This window comes from Hippocampus bargibanti, linkage group LG02 (genome assembly GCF_051943395.1).
Source record: "Hippocampus bargibanti isolate YZ-2025 linkage group LG02, ASM5194339v1, whole genome shotgun sequence".
Classification (NCBI taxonomy): Eukaryota; Metazoa; Chordata; class Actinopteri; order Syngnathiformes; family Syngnathidae; genus Hippocampus; species Hippocampus bargibanti.
Window position 1 is genome coordinate 32,585,886 of NC_142735.1, and position 16,148 is coordinate 32,602,033.

At 50.0% G+C, this 16,148-nt stretch overlaps 1 protein-coding gene across 13 annotated transcripts in view; it reads right to left on the minus strand.

Moving 5' to 3' along the window:
* LOC148902477 (LIM and calponin homology domains-containing protein 1-like) overlaps positions 1-16,148 on the minus strand; it is a 196,247-nt gene that overhangs the window by 29,768 nt on the left and 150,331 nt on the right. For 8 of the 13 annotated variants that reach the window (XM_088991062.1, XM_088991063.1, XM_088991061.1 and 5 more), the window contains 4 exons: positions 14,861-14,889; positions 13,682-13,813; positions 11,506-11,598; positions 107-250 (listed from right to left, as the gene is read on the minus strand). In XM_088991062.1, the coding sequence (XP_088847188.1) occupies positions 107-250; positions 11,506-11,598; positions 13,682-13,813; positions 14,861-14,889 (398 nt within the window). The remainder of the gene's footprint in view (positions 1-106; positions 251-11,505; positions 11,599-13,681; positions 13,814-14,860; positions 14,890-16,148) is intronic. The other 5 variants (XM_088991066.1, XM_088991065.1, XM_088991071.1 and 2 more) reach the window with 3 other exon arrangements.

A 16,148-nucleotide genomic window follows, 5' to 3' on the forward strand; every position in this document is an offset into this window, starting at 1 on the left:
ACATTTGAATTCCCCCACTTGAAAAGGTCATTGAGCCCACAATGGTGGTCAACACCAAATAACACAAATTAAGAAGGATGAATAAATGAACAAATGTGTTACTCACTGAATGTCTTTCCAGGCGCTCTTGTTTGCGATTCCAGTCAGCAAGAGAGCGCACGATCGTGTCCTGGCCTTTGGAAGCCAATGGGGCGGGAACTGATGATTGCGGAGTCAGGGGTGTGATTGTCTCTTCCAGAATTCGACGTTCCTATTGTGGGGGGTACATAGGAGCAGTGAACAACATGGACGCACAGGGAGAGAACACAATTAAAACTGCAATGTGTTCTGTAACCACTGTCACGTGATTACAAACATAAGCTGTGCGATATAAAATTTTAAGAAAATTGTATGCCTCTAAAGATGGAGGACACTGATTTGCTGTGGCGACCCCATGAAGGGAAAAGCCAAAAGGAAAAGAAGTATGACGCTCTGCTATTTACAAATGGCAATTATATGGCAGCTAGCTAGCGGCATATCACAACTTGTATGTTTGCAACAGGTTGGCAGCTAGCTAGCGCCATGTTTCAAGAAACAACCCAATTACGATTGTAATACGTTCTGTAAACACGGTCACGTGATTAAAAATATAAAAAGCCATGTGATATAAAACTTGACAAAAATCCTTTGACAATCCAGGTTGGCAGCTAGCTAGTGCAATTATACAAGAAACACCTAGTAATTACAACGGCAATAGGTTCTGTGACCACTGTCACATCTCATCTCATCTCATTTTCCGTACCGCTTATTCCTCATTAGGGTCGCGGGGGTTGCTGGAGCCTATCTCAGCTGTCTTCGGGCACGAGGCGGGGGACACCGTGAATCGGTTGCCAGCCAATCGCAGGGCACTCAAAGACATACAACAGTCACTCTCACACTCACACCTAGGGACAATTTGGAGTGGTCAATCTGCCTGCCATGCATGTTTTTGGAGTGTAGGAGGAAACCGGAGGACCCGGAGAAAACCCACGCGGGCCCGGGGAGAACATGCAAACTCCACACAGCGAGGCCGGACCGGGACGCGAACCGGCGACCTCTGCAGTGTGAAGCCGGTGTGCTAACCACTCGACTACCGGGCCACTGTCACATGATTACAAAAAAAAAAAAAAAAATGTGCGATATAAAACTCAAAAGAAAATAATCTGATGCGCTGCTATTTACAAATGAGAATTATACAACAACTAGCTAGCGGAATATTACAATTTTTATGATGGCAAACAGGTTGGCAGCTAGCTAGCGCAATGTTACAAGAAACAACCCAAATATGTTCTGTAACCACGGTCACGTGATTACAAAAATAAAAAAAAAAAACATGCAATGTAAACCTCAAAAGAAAATCATATGACGCACTGCTATTTACAAATGAGAATTATATAGCAGCTAGATAGCAGGCATATTACAATTTGTATGCTTGTAACAGGTTGGCAGCTAGCTAGCGCCATGTTACAAGAACTTGTATGGGTAGGAAATCGATGAGGTTTCTTCAGCCGTCATCTGTACAAATTTGAAGGTTTCGGACGTTTCGCCTCCTATCCAAGAGGCTTCGTCAGCGAACTAAAGTCTGACTGGTCGTATCGGCCCTATTTATATATCCCTAATGTCCGGACATGGCGGCGCCGGACACAGCTATGATAGGTCCCTACTCTCAGGTTGGGGGGAGCAGGGGACCACTCCCTGTGGCCCCACTGATTGTTCCTACATTCCTGACTAACGACTGGCCTATTTGCCCCACTCCCACCGGTATCACCTCATCAGCATTACAAATGTTGCCTAACCTGTTTTACCTAAGCAGGCTATTGTATGAACGATCCAAATTGAACCTCACCCCACCAGACCGGTTTAATGAAGGATTTTGTTGTTTTATAAGAATCGTTCTTTTACCCCCCTTTCAAACCATCTATGTTCTTTCGCTAAGTTTTTAACCTCATTGTCGTCAAATGAGTGGTTACTAGCTTTTAGGTGCAAATGTACTGCCGATTGAGGCCCACTTGTATTATCCCTGCGATGTTGATAAAGTCTTTTTTTGAGAATTTGTTGAGTCTCCCCAATGTACTGCTCTTTACAATTTTCATTCTTAAAATGTATTGAATACACTACATTACTTTGTTTTTCATTTGGTAGCCTATCTTTTGGATGCACTAATTTTTGCCTTAACGTGTTTATCGGTTTGAAATAAGTAGGAATTTTGTGTTGCCAAATGACTCTGTAGTAAAGGGTGGTTAGTATCGAAAAGTAAGTATTGGTCAGTGTACGTAGCCTTGATAAAGACTTCTGTTTTTAGCGCTCTGTCGTCCTTTATAATTACTTTACAATCCAAAAAGGCTAGTTGTTTCTCTTTAATGTCCTCACGAGTAAATCTAATGTTGATGTCTACCGAGTTGAGGTGATCTGTGAAGGATTGAATTTCTTGTTTTTTAATTATGACGAAAGTATCGTCCACATATGTAAACCAGTGTCTAGGTTTTGTCCCTATCTTTTGGATGCACTAATTTTTGCCTTAACGTGTTTATCGGTTTGAAATAAGTAGGAATTTTGTGTTGCCAAAGGACTCTGTAATTTTTCAGAAAACTCCTGCAATGTAAGGTACTGCTACTCCTCTCCTTTTTGTATCTTGAGAATTTTTGGTTTCATCCCCTATTCTTTCTTTCTGACATTTGTTGAATGACCACTGAGGGTACCCACAGTTAGTGAGTGCACTCCTGATATGTTTTGACTCCTTTTCTCTACCTTCAATGCTAGTTGGTATTAGTTTAGCCCTATGCTGGAGGGTGAGTAGGGACCTATCATAGCTGTGTCCGGCACCGCCATGTCTGGACATTAGGGATATATAAATAGGGCCGATACGACCAGTCAGACTTTTGTTCGCTGACAAAGCCTCTTGGATAGGAGGCGAAATGTCCGAAACCTTCAAATTTGTACAGATGACGGCTGAAGAAACCTTCTCATCGATGGACCACTCCTGTACGACTGAGAGCTTACACAGACGTATGGGTAGGAGAGGTTGGTCACGACCACCCCAAATGAGTACCATATTTCGCGGTGTATAAGGTACACCGGAGTATAAGGCGCACCGGAGTATAAGGCGCACCCCCAATGAATGGTGTATTTTCAAACTTTTTCCATATATAAGGCACACTGGAGTGTCAGACTCACCTTCAATGAATGAAAATAGTTCCAAATATCATATTTCAATACATAAAAGTTTTCCAATGTAGCCACAAGGGGGCACAAACCAGTGTCTTATTGTGCCGGTCCCAAGCCCGGATAAATACAGAGGGTTGTGTCAGGCAGGGCATCCGACGTAAATTTTTTTGCCATAACAAATATGCGAATCAAACCTATGAATCCCATACCGGATCGGTCGAGGCCCGGGTTAACAATGGCCGCCATTGGTACTGTTGACCTTCAGGGTGCCAGTGGAAAATGAACTACTGTTGGTCGAAGAAGGAGAGGAGGGAGGTGTGCCCGGAGGAAAAGAGAGAAATGGAATGTACTTTGAATGTAGGAACAATGACAGGTAAAGGTAGAGAGCTGGTTGACATGATGCAGAGAAAGAAGGTAGACATACTGTGTGTCCAGGAGACCAGGTGGAATTATTACAAACATACAAATTAAGTTGTTCTATCATGGTGAATACAGAAAGAGAAATGGAGTTGGGGTTATCTTAAAAGAGGAGTTTGTTAGGAATGTTCTAGAAGTAAAAAGAGTATCAGATAGAATGATGAGTCTTGTGACGATCGCTCGAGTGCTAGGAGGCAGACCTCGAGCGACGGACTTTTGGTGTTAGGGAAGGACCCGAAATACACGGCGTGACAGGCTTGGGTGGATAAAGAGTCTTTACTGGAAACAGCATCAAATAATAACAAACAGGGATGAGTGAAGGAAGATAACTGAATGATAGCAGACCTGGCAACACGGACGTGGAAATGGCAATGACCAAGAATACTCCGACAGAAGACGGTAGTGAGCGGCAGACAGATATAGGCAGAAGGCACAATCAGTGAATGACAATCAGCTGTGGGAACCCAGGTGAATGATGATTGGAGGGGCCGTCTCCCAAGAATGTCGGAGGAGGTGACAGGAGGGGCGGGGCGCGCCCCGGATGGCAGCGAGATGTGACAGTGCCCCCCCCTCAAGGGACGCCTCTCGGCGGCCCCCCAGGTTTGGATGGGTGAGCCGCATGGAAGGCCCGGGTGAGGGATGGGTCGAGGATCCAGGCCCGTGGGACCCATTGACGTTCCTCAGGTCCATAGCCCTCCCAGTCGACCAGGTACTGCACTCCTCTGCCCCTGCGCCTGGAGTCCAGTATCTCCCGCACGGTGTAGACTGGTCCGTCGTCCAATATCCGGGGGGGAGGTGGGGGGGCGGGCGTGGGGGCTAAGGGGCTGGTCTCCACTGGCTTGAGGAGGGAAACATGAAACACGGGGTGGATCCGCATGGTGGGTGGTAGCCGGAGCCTCACCGAGACCGGGCTGAGGATGGCCTCGATGGGGAAGGGACCCGTGAAGCGTGGGCCCAGCTTGGCCGAGGACCCTGCCAGCCGAAGGTCCTTCGTAGATAGCCAGACCTCCTGCCCGACCTGGTAGCTGGGTGCTTGCCGTCGATGGCGGTCTGCCACCCGCCGGTTCCGGGATGCGGTGCGTGACAGGGCGTCCCTGGTCTCCTTCCAGACTCTGTGGGCCCGTCTGAGGTGATGGTCGATAGACGGGACCTCCACCTGGCCTTCCTGTGTGGGAAATAAGGGCGGCTGATAGCCACAGGCGGACATGAATGGGGACCGACCTGTGGCTGCGGAGACCAGGGAGTTGTGGGCGTACTCCACCCAGGGTAGGTGCAGGGCCCACGACGCCGGGTTGTGGAGGCACACGCACCGGAGGGCCGCCTCCAGGTCCTGGTTCTTCCTCTCCGTCTGTCCGTTGGTCTGGGGGTGGTACCCAGACGACAGGCTCGCCGATGCCCCTAGGGACCGACAGAAACGCTTCCATACCTTGGACACGAACTGCGGTCCCCGATCCGACACGATGTTAGTCGGAATCCCGTGGAGACGGACGACGTGGTTAACCAGGAGTTGAGCCGTCTCGGTGGCAGACGGCAACCTGGTTAACGGAACGAAGTGGGCCGACTTGGAGAATCGGTCCACTACGGTGAGGACGACCGTCTTGCCACGGGAGGGGGGGAGGCCTGTCACGAAGTCGACGGAGATGTGGGACCAGGGTCTGGACGGAACCGGTAGGGGCTGGAGGAGTCCGGCCGGGGGCTGGTGGGAGGCCTTTCCACGGGCGCAGGTCGGGCAGGCCTTCACGAAGAGGGTGATGTCCCTCCTAAACCCCGGCCACCAGAACCGTTGGGCGATGAGTTGGATCGTCCTGTTGACCCCCGGGTGGCAAGCTATCTTAGATGTGTGCCCCCAGATGAGCACCTCGGTGCGTAGGGGGGGGGGGGGGACGAACAGGCGATCCTTGGGACAGCCCCTGGGGATGGTGGTGGTTCCCTGGACTTGTTGGACTTTTCTCTCAACCTCCCACCTCAGGGCGCCCAGGATGCGCTGGGCCGGCAGGATGTTGGTGGTAGTCTCCTCCCTTTCTGCCGGCTCATGGATACGGGATAGGGCGTCGGGCTTGGTGTTCTGTGACCCTGGGCAGTAGGTGAGAGAAAAGTCAAAACGGGTGAGGAAGAGTGACCATCGGGCCTGCCGTGAGTTAAGTCTCTTGGCCGACCGGATGGCCGCCAGGTTCTTGTGATCCGTGTAGACGGTGAAGGGGTGTTTAGCTCCCTCAAGCCAGTGTCTCCATTCCTGCAGGGCCAGGACGACCGCCAGCAGTTCCCGATTGCCGACGTCGTAATTGGCTTCGGCGGGGCTGAGCCGGCGGGAGAAGAAGGCGCAGGGGCGTAGCTTCTGGTCGGTGGGAGAGCGCTGGGAAAGGACGGCCCCTACTCCGGACTCGGATGCGTCAACCTCGACCGTGAACGGAAGATCCGGGTCGGGATGACGCAGAACGGGGGGGTTGGTGAAGGCACGACGGAGGCGGTTGAAAGCCCCCTCAGCATCGGGAGTCCACCTGAAAGGGAGCTTGGTGGACGTGAGGTTAGTGAGGGGGAGTGCCTTCTGACTATACCCGCGAATGAAGCGGCGGTAGAAGTTGGCAAACCCCAAAAACCGCTGAAGCTGCTTGCGCGTCTTTGGGATCGGCCATTCCACCACCGCCTTGGTTTTGGCGGGGTCGGCCCTGAGCTGCCCCTGCTCCACCACAAACCCCAGGAACGACAGAGAGCGGACATGGAAGTCACACTTCTCTGCCTTCACATAGAGCCGGTTTTGCAGGAGCCGCGCCAGGACCCGTCGGACGTGTTGCCGGTGTTCTTCTGCAGAGCGAGAAAAAATAAGAATGTCATCGAGGTACACAAAAACAAAAACATTGAGGAAGTCCCTGAGCACATCATTAATTAAATTCTGGAATACGGCAGGCGCGTTCGTGAGCCCGAACGGCATCACCAGGTATTCAAAGTGCCCTAAAGGCGTCTTGAAGGCTGTTTTCCATTCATCCCCCTCACGGATTCGGACCAAATGGTAGGCGCTGCGAAGATCTAATTTAGAAAAAATGGTGGCGGACTGAAGGGGCGCAAAGGCCGAATCCATGAGGGGGAGAGGGTATTTGTTGCGGATGGTGATGTCGTTCAGGCCCCGGTAGTCAACGCATGGGCGCAGGGATCCGTCCTTCTTGTCGATAAAGAAAAACCCTGCGCCCAGCGAGGAACGCGACGGCCGAATGAGTCCTGCCGCTAGAGAGGAGTCTATGTAAGTGCTCAGGGCTTCCCGTTCCGGTTGAGAAATATGGTAAAGTCTGGAGTCCGGTAATGGAGCCCCTGGCTGCAAGTCTATAGCACAGTCATACGGTCGGTGGGGCGGCAGGGATTGGGCGTTGTCTTTGCTGAACACCTCCCGCAGGTCGTGGTAGCAATGTGGCACGCCTTTGAGGCAGATGGCCTCGGGCGGGCCACCGCGGGAGGGGTTACGCCCTGCCGTAGCCGACCGCAGGCAGTTAGCGTAGCAGTAGGGGCTCCAGCCCTGAATGGTGGGGCCCTCCCAAGAAATGGATGGGTCATGGGCCTTGAGCCAGGGGAGACCCAAGACCAATGGCGCGTTCCGGGAGGGCATAACAAGAAATTGGCGGTGCTCCACATGGTTGCCTGCCACTCGGAGCTTAAGTGGGGCTGTGAGGTGGGTGACCCGGGCTAATAATCGGCCATCCAGGTCGACGATCTCCTTAGGGGGAAGGAGATCTAAAAGTCGGCAGCCCAGCAGGTCGGCCAGGTGGGGGTCGATAATGCACCCGTCGGCCCCCGAGTCCACTAGTGCCCGCACTCTTTGGGAGCTGGAGGGGCCAAATAGTTCACTCTCCAGCTCCAACCGTGTGACTCGTGTCGTGGACTTAGCCCCCAACGGATTCCGTTTCGGCGGGGACTTACATTGGCCGTGGGTCCTAGGCTGGGGGCCTCGGGTGCGACGAGCCCTCGGGTTGGAGCGGTCGTCTCCCCCCCCTATAACCATCGGTTCACAGAGTCCCTCCTGGGGCTGCGCGCGGTCGCTGCCGGGTGTGGTCGACCGGGGTCGGCTTCGGGGTACCTCGGGCCGTCGGTCGCTCAGCTCCTTTCGCCGCTCTCGAAGACGCTGATCCAAGCCGATGACAATCCCGACGAGGTCGTCGAAGGTGGTGCCGGCGTCGCGGGTAGCCAACTCATCCTTTAGGTCGGAATTCAAGCCGCGACGAAACACCCCCCTCAACGCTCGGTCGCCGTAGCCGCTGCCAGCGGCCTGGATCCGGAAAGCGACGGAGTATTCTGCGGCCGAACGGGCCCCTTGGACGCAGTCGAGGATTCTCCCTTCCGCCTCGACCTCTGTCACTGGATGGTGAAACACCCGGCGAATCTCGGCTACGAAGTCCGGATACGAGGCGCACAGCTCCGGTCGGGACTCTCGTACCGCCAGCACCCATGATTCGGCTTCACCCGCGAGCAGGCTGGTGATGAAGGCTACCTTAGCCTTATCGCTAACGTAGGCGTCAGGATGTTGTTCAAACACGAGCGCACACTGCATTAGGAATTGAGCGCAGCGCTCGGTTTCGCCTGCGTAGCGTGAGGGTTGGGGTAGCGGGGGCGTGCGCCTGCCCACGGGCGGGGGGGGAGGAACAGAGAGGGTGGCGATGCTCTTTTCCATCTCCTTGAGGCGTTGAGCCAGCGAGGTAGTGGCGTGGCGCATTTCCTCAATCGCCTGGGCCAGCTGGCTCGAACGCTCCGCCTCTTGTACAAGGGCGGTAAAATACCTGTCAACGCCGGCGGGGTCCATGGGTGGTCGGAGTATTGTGTGACGATCGCTCGAGTGCTAGGAGGCAGACCTCGAGCGACGGACTTTTGGTGTTAGGGAAGGACCCGAAATACACGGCGTGACAGGCTTGGGTGGATAAAGAGTCTTTACTGGAAACAGCATCAAATAATAACAAACAGGGATGAGTGAAGGAAGATAACTGAATGATAGCAGACCTGGCAACACGGACGTGGAAATGGCAATGACCAAGAATACTCCGACAGAAGACGGTAGTGAGCGGCAGACAGATATAGGCAGAAGGCACAATCAGTGAATGACAATCAGCTGTGGGAACCCAGGTGAATGATGATTGGAGGGGCCGTCTCCCAAGAATGTCGGAGGAGGTGACAGGAGGGGCGGGGCGCGCCCCGGATGGCAGCGAGATGTGACAAGTCTGAAGCTAGAAATTGAAGGTGTGATGCTCAATGTTGTTTGTGGGTATGCCCCACAAGTAGGATGTGAGCTGGCGGAGAAGGAGACATTTTGGTTGGACTTTGATTGGATTGGATATGCCTTTATTAGTCTCACAGTGGAGAAATTTACATTTCACAGCAGCAAATGAATGATGAATGATGAAGTCATACAGAACATCACGAGAAGTGAGAGGGTTGTAATTGGTGGAGACTTCAATGGACATGTTGGCGCAGGAAACAAAGATGATGAGGAGGTGATGGATAGGTTTGGACTCCAGATGAGGAACGCCGAAGGACAGATGGTGGTTGACTTTGCTAAGAGAATGGAAATGGCTATTATGAATACTTTCAGAAGAGACAGGAACATAGGGTGACCTATAAGAGTGGAGGCAGAAGTACACAGGTAGACTACATTTTGTGTCAACGACGCCATCTAAAGGACTGTGACTGCAAAGTAGTGGTTGGTGAGAGTGTAGCCAGACAGCATAGGTTGGTGGTGTGCTGTGAGATGCAGCGCACGGTTAAAGTAAAGGTGGCAAAGGCCAAACAAGAGGCCTATGATGACTTGTATGCTCGGCTAGACAGTAAGGAAGGTGAGACTGATCTTTACAGACTGGCGAGACAGAAAGACAAAGATGGTAAGGACTTGCAGCAGGTTCGGGTGATTAAGGATATAGATGGCAATGTATTAACAGGTGCCAGTAGTATGCTGGCAAGATGGAAAGAGTACTTTGAAGAATTTATGAATGAGGAAAATGAGAAGGAACAAAGAGTACAAGACGTGACTGTTGTGGACCAAGACATAGCAAACATTAGCAAGGATGAAGTGAGGAGGGCGCTGAAGAGGATGAAGGGGGGAAAGGCACTCGGGCCTGATGATTTACCAATCGAGGTATGGAAGCGTCTTGGAGAGGTGGGGGTGGTGTTCCTGACCGGGTTATTCAACAAGATCTTAGATGGTGAACAGATGCCTGAAGAATGGAGACGAAGTGTACTCATGCCCATTTTTAAGAACAAAGGAGATGTGCAGAGTTGTACTAACTACAGAGGAATAAAGTTGATGAGCCATACAATGAAACTCTGGGAAAGAGTAGTTGAAGCTAGACTAAGAGCAGAAGTGAACATTTGTGAGCAGCAGTATGGCTTCATGCCAAAAAAGAGTACGACATATGCAGTGTTTGCTTTAAGAATGCTGATAGAGAAGTACAGAGAAGGTCAGAAGGAATTGCATTGTGTCTTTGTAGATCTGGAGAAAGCGTACGACAGGGTGCCCCGAGAAGAGCTGAGGCATTGCATGGGGAAGTCTGGAGTGACGGAAAAGTATGTCAGAGCGGTGCAAGACATGTATCATGACTGTAAGACAGTTGTGAGATGTGCTGTCGGTGTGACTGAGGAATTCAAGGTGGAGGTGGGACTCCACCAGGGGTCAGCTCTGAGCCCCTTCTTGTTTGCTATGGTGATGGACAGGTTGACAGACGATGTGAGACAAGAATCTCCTTGGACCATGATGTTTGCAGATGACAGTGATTTGTCGCGAGAACAGGGAACATTTGGCGGAGAAACTAGATATGTGGAGATATGCCCTGGAAAGGAGAGGAATGAAGATCAGTCACAGCAAGACGGAATGAGAGGGATCCAAGTGCAAGAGTGATGCTACAGGGTGAAGAGATAAAGAAGGTGGAGGATTTTAAGTACTTGGGGTCAACTGTCCAGAGCAATGGAGAGTGTGGAAAAGAGGTGAAGAAGCGTGTCCAGGCAGGCTGGAGCGGCTGGAGAAAAATGTCAGGTGTGATGTGTGATAGAAGGGTTTCAGCTAGGAAGAAAGGAAAAGTGTATAAAACAGTGGTGAGACCAGTCATGATGTTTGGACTGGAGACAGTGCCACTGAAGAAAAGACAGGAAGCAGAGCTGGAGGTAGCAGAGCTGAAGATGTTGAGGTTTTCTTTGGGAGTGATCAGGTTGCATAGAATCAGGAATGAGTACATTAGAGAGACAACTCATATTACAGGCTTTGGAGAGAAAGTCAGAGAGGCCAGACTGAGATGGTTTGGACATGTCCAGAGGAGAGAGAGTGACTATATCGGGAGAAGGATGCTCAGCCTTGAACTGCCAGTCAGGAGACCGAGACGAGGTTTATGGATGTGGTCAAAGAGGATATGAAGGTACCTGGTGTGAGAGAAGAGGATGCAAAAAACCGGGATAGATGGAGGACATTGATTCGCTGTGGCGACCCCTGAAAGGAAAAGCCAAAAGGAAAAGAAGAATACATAAAAGTTTTCCGAATGTAAGGCATGCCACCTGATAAGGCGCTATAGTAGAGGCAGGGGTTATGCACTACTTCTATTGGAGGGTGAAATGGAGTTGCTGGCTGCTGAGTCGTTGCGAGACCTGTTGTGGCGCAATATGACGTCACATATAAGGCACACCTGCGTATAAAGCGCAGGGTCATGTTTGGAAGAAAATCAAGGCTTTTAGGTGCGCCTTATACACCGGAAAATACAGTATCTTAAATCAAATCAATTTAGAAGGGATCTATATGCCAATATAGATGTATAAATCTTGGCTGATGCTATTTCTTCCCTGACATCAGAAAGAGATTAAGTGTTATAACACCCGACACTCAAATGTATTTTTTTTATCCGTAAAAAGCCGGTATGAATACAAATCATCAATGTTGAGATTCGCCGGCACCTCCTCATGGTAGCGCCTCTCCTCCAGGGCAATCTCCCTCTGGGCCTTCTCCCACTCTTCCTTGAGCTTCTCCTGCTCCCGCTGGTACTTTTCCTGCGTTAGCACGGCAACGTACCACAAAGATACACAAACCGGAAAACCAGACAAGATATTGCAATTTATACGTCGGAAACGTGGAAAAACTGATTTAGAGATCATCAATGATGGGCTTGTCAGGAGTGAAGGCAAAAAAAGAAGAACAAGAAAAATGGAGAAGCAGGCGAGAGCTTGACATGCAAGTAGTTTTCCAAGATCGCTGTTAAAAAAACATTTTACCTCTTCTTTTCCTTTCGGCTTTTCCTTTCAAGGGGTCACCACAGCAAATCAGTGTCCTCCATCTTTAGAGGTTTGATCCGCATGTTTGTTTTGGCCAAGCTTTTACATTTTACAAAGATCATAAACAGGGTGCCTACAGGCTTCAATGAAGATATTGGACACACTATAATAGTGTGAGAAATTACAGTTTATTCATTTTAAAGGGCAATTAAAGCCTTCAGGCCCACATCAACCCTGAAAAATGCTAAATTTTGATTCATACTGGCAGTTAGTTGCATTAAGTTCATACTGTCTCATTATCTAATTCACAACAGGTTCTTTTATTACAGTGGCGTTTTTAGGTGGTTCAATTACCTGACCCTTACCTCATAGCAAGGGTCAGGGTGAGGGTTAGGTTAGGGTTAGGGTCAAGTTGGGGTCAGGTTAGGGTCGGGTTAGGGTTAGGTTAGGGCCAGGGTTCGGTTGGGTTAGGGTCAGGGTTAGGTATGTGTTCGGGTTAGGGTCATGTCAGCTACGCCCTCATAGCAACATCAGCTGAAAAAGGTGCATCACTACAACATCCATGGCACTCTGATGACGATGGAAGTATAGGCCGAAACATGTCAGGTTACTCAACCATCTAAAAACGCCACTATCCGTAACAAAATAATCGGTTGTAGATTAAATCCTGCCAGTTGTTAATTCATGAATTTACTCAAGATGGCTGTCTGGTGAATTTGAGAGAGCATTTTTGGTGCATTATGATCTTTGTAATTACTTTTTTTCCTATTCAGACTTGCACTGGAAGCCCAACGACGATCACAGTGCAGGATGAACAATTGCAGGTGAAACGCAACTGTAACGTGATGCACGCACATCGGCACATCCGTCCGTCCATCCATCCAATTTCAGAATGCGTTCTCATTGAACAGAGGATGACAGGAGACGCAATGAAGGAAGCAGCATCCCTTGAGCACAAACTGTGACACAGTGCTTTGCGCTGCACAACGTGTCCCTCTAGTGGTGGCAGCGGGACATGAGCCAATGTGATGAATAAACGCTCTGATCATAAAACAAAATGGCTGCGAGCTATTCAGGCATCGATCGACTATGAAAGAAATGACTGACTTCAATCATGTGCAGCATGATGTCACACACACAAAAATAAAAAAAATAAATAAATACAGCATGTACGGTAATTAACACCACTACGTATATATAATTCATGGGGAAATTAGTTTTGCATTTTATTTGCACAGAATAGTCCTATTTCTTATTGTTATCATCAACTTCAAATTCAATTTAAGCAATGCATCTCTCTCCCTGTCTCTCTCGCTGTCTCTTTATGTCTCCCTGTCTGTCTGTCTGTCTCCATCCCTATTTGTCTCTGCATGTCTTCCTGTCTGTCTCTCTCTCTATGGCTCCCTGTCTGTTTCTATGTCTACCTCTCTAAATATATCATCTGTCTGGCTCTCTCCATCGCTCTCACTTTGTCTCTCTCTGTCTGTCTCGCTCTGTCTGTCTCTTTGTCTCCCTTTCGGTCTATCTGTCTCTCTCTATATATCATCTGTCTCTCTTTGTCTCTCTGTCTATCTCTCTCACTTTCTATCTCTCTCTCTCTCTCTATGTGGGTCTCTCTCCATCTATCCATTTATCTGTATACAAACAAGGTCTTTCTAACAAACATGAAAATGACTAAAAGTATCATTTATTCGAAGTCAATGAAATCCTATTCTGAAAGAGTATAAGGGGACCACAACGCCGGTAAAGTATCGTTCTTTTGATGGGAACCCTTGCAAATAATAAAAATAAACCAGGGGAGAGAATCCTGGAAGCGCTGGAGGTGACCTCATGCGCCATGCCTAGCCTCGCCACCAAGTACCTGCAGCAGGCGCTCCTGCTCTTGCTGCCATCTTTCCTGTCGCTTTTGCTCCTGGTCCGGGTCCCAGGACCAGCGGTCAGCCCGTCTGGCCTGAGGCGATACGGGCACTGAAACCTGATGGGATGCCACCGCCTCCGCCGCCACCACCACAACCCCATCAACAACACATGCATCCACAAAACCCAAAAGACAGAAAATGGTCATGCACACGGCCTCAAACAATCAGACGGCACGCGTTCAGAGACAAAAACAAACAAACAAAAAAAAAACGGAGAGAAGACAGTACAGTGATACCTCAGCTTACGAACGCTTTAGCTCAGGAACTTTTTGCCACACGAACATTAAATTCGCGAGCATATAGTCTTGGCTGACGAACTAGTTTTCGGTGGAAGAACACCAAACCACACGGTCGTACAGCGCCACGGTGGCTGCCGGACTAGTTTTCACCACCTCCTTTCTTTGAGTGCAGACGTGGTTTGTTATCGAGTGGAGTACTTTTGCTAAAAAGACCCCGAAAGGCCGAAGAGGACACAAAAGAAAATTATGGTTGAGAAGAAGAAGTCCCAGTACCATTGCTACCATCCTAATAACATCCAACAAGGAAGCTAGGTGTTTCTGTGTTGTCTAAGCAATGGTCTCAGGCAATAGAATAGGTTGAAAAACCTGAATGAAAAGCAGCTAGCAGGAGACAGTGTGAGTGAGGGTATTATCGCCGAGAAAGCACGGCAACTTCACTCAGATCTCATCTAAAAGCAACCTGGAAATTTGTCATCCATAGACAACTACCATCACAAAGGTAAACAAAACAAATTTATTTTACAGTACAGTTTGTTTCTTTCATTACAATTCGATAGCACATTTATTATAGGCTTTAAGGCTTATTTCATAGAAATATCGGTTTTATGGGGATCTGGGAATGGATTATTCTCATTTAAATGGTTTCTTATGGGAAATAAATGTTTGGCAGATGAACTTTTCACTTTTTGTGAACCAATTAAATTCGTAAGCTGAGGTATCACTGTAATTGGTCTACCACAAAAGCACTCGTCCAAAGTTATCCAATTTACGCCTACTGAAGGAAAAAACAGAAAAGGACAGAATTGACCAGAGGCGGCAGGAAGTCACATATGTGCATGTCACAGTGCAACCTTCACGCTTCAAAATATTGGTGGTACTCACATTGCCGTGGTGATCCTTCGCCCCCTTATCTGCAGAACAAAAACGTGCAGTCGCAATATAACAAGAATCAAAAATTGTTGTCATGGCATTTTTTTAATATTCAGACTTGCAACATCAAAAATCAAGTCGTGATTAAGTCATTCGCTGCCATTCCCGAATTCATTCGGGAATTGAAATGTTGACGTGCAGCGACATTTCCGAATTTATCCTCATCCTCCTTATCGCCAGGAGCACGCCCCTCCCCTCTCTGTTCTCCGGACACACTCACCTGTTGCTTATTTCCTTGATTGTGCCTTCTGGCTATAAAAGCTACCCGTTCCCGCGCCGGTGTATTCTCTGTTGTTACCCTGTCTCCCAGCAGGACGCAGGTTGGTCCCGTTTGTCCACTCGGTTGTCTTACTCCCTGTTTTGCCCTGGGTGACTCAGTAAAAACCTTTTCTTCAAATTACCGTCTCCACCGTGTATTTCGGATCCAACCCCTTACTATTTTTCTTCGTCCCTCAAGTCCTGTCACCACTCCTCGAGCAGGTCGTGACATAATACACCGGCCAACCGTGGATCTCGCCAGATATATCCGCCTTAGACCATCAGGCGGAGCGTTTGAGCCAGCTGGCGCAAGCGGTCGCGGAGGTCCGCCATACCGTGTCCAGGCTGGCTCAATGCCTACAGGAGTTTGAGACACGCCTCGCCACCCTGACGGCCCCTCCCTCCCCTCCCGTGCGTAGGCGAGAACTTCCCCTACCGCACCCCTCACGCTACGCAGGCAAACCCGGGCGCTGTGCTCAGTTCCTGATGCAGTGCTCGCTGGTTTTTGAACAACAACCCTCCGCCTACGTTGGCGATGAGGCCAAGGTAGCCTTCATAACCAGCCTGCTCCATCGCCTTCCGCATCCTGGCTGCCCGGAGTGGCTACAATGATCGAGCGCTGAGAGGAGTGTTTCGTCGCGGACTGCGCGCCGCTCTCAAAGATGAGTTGACCACCCGCGACGCTGGCCCCACCCTCCGCGAGATGATCGATGTAGTCATCTGCCTGGACCATCGCCTCCGGGAGAGGCAGCGGGAGCAAGGTACCCAGCGGCCCAGCGAACCCAGAAGCAAGCAGCGGACGACCACACCCGGCGGCAACGAGCAGTCGCGACGCCAGGAGGGGTCCCCCGAGTCGATGCAGATGGGGAGGGGGAGCGATCGTGCCAACCCCGGGGTTCGTCACACTCAATACACTCCGCCGAAGACCTCCAGCACCTAAGTCCCCGTCTAAACGGCAACCATTGGAGGCGGCGAGCACGGC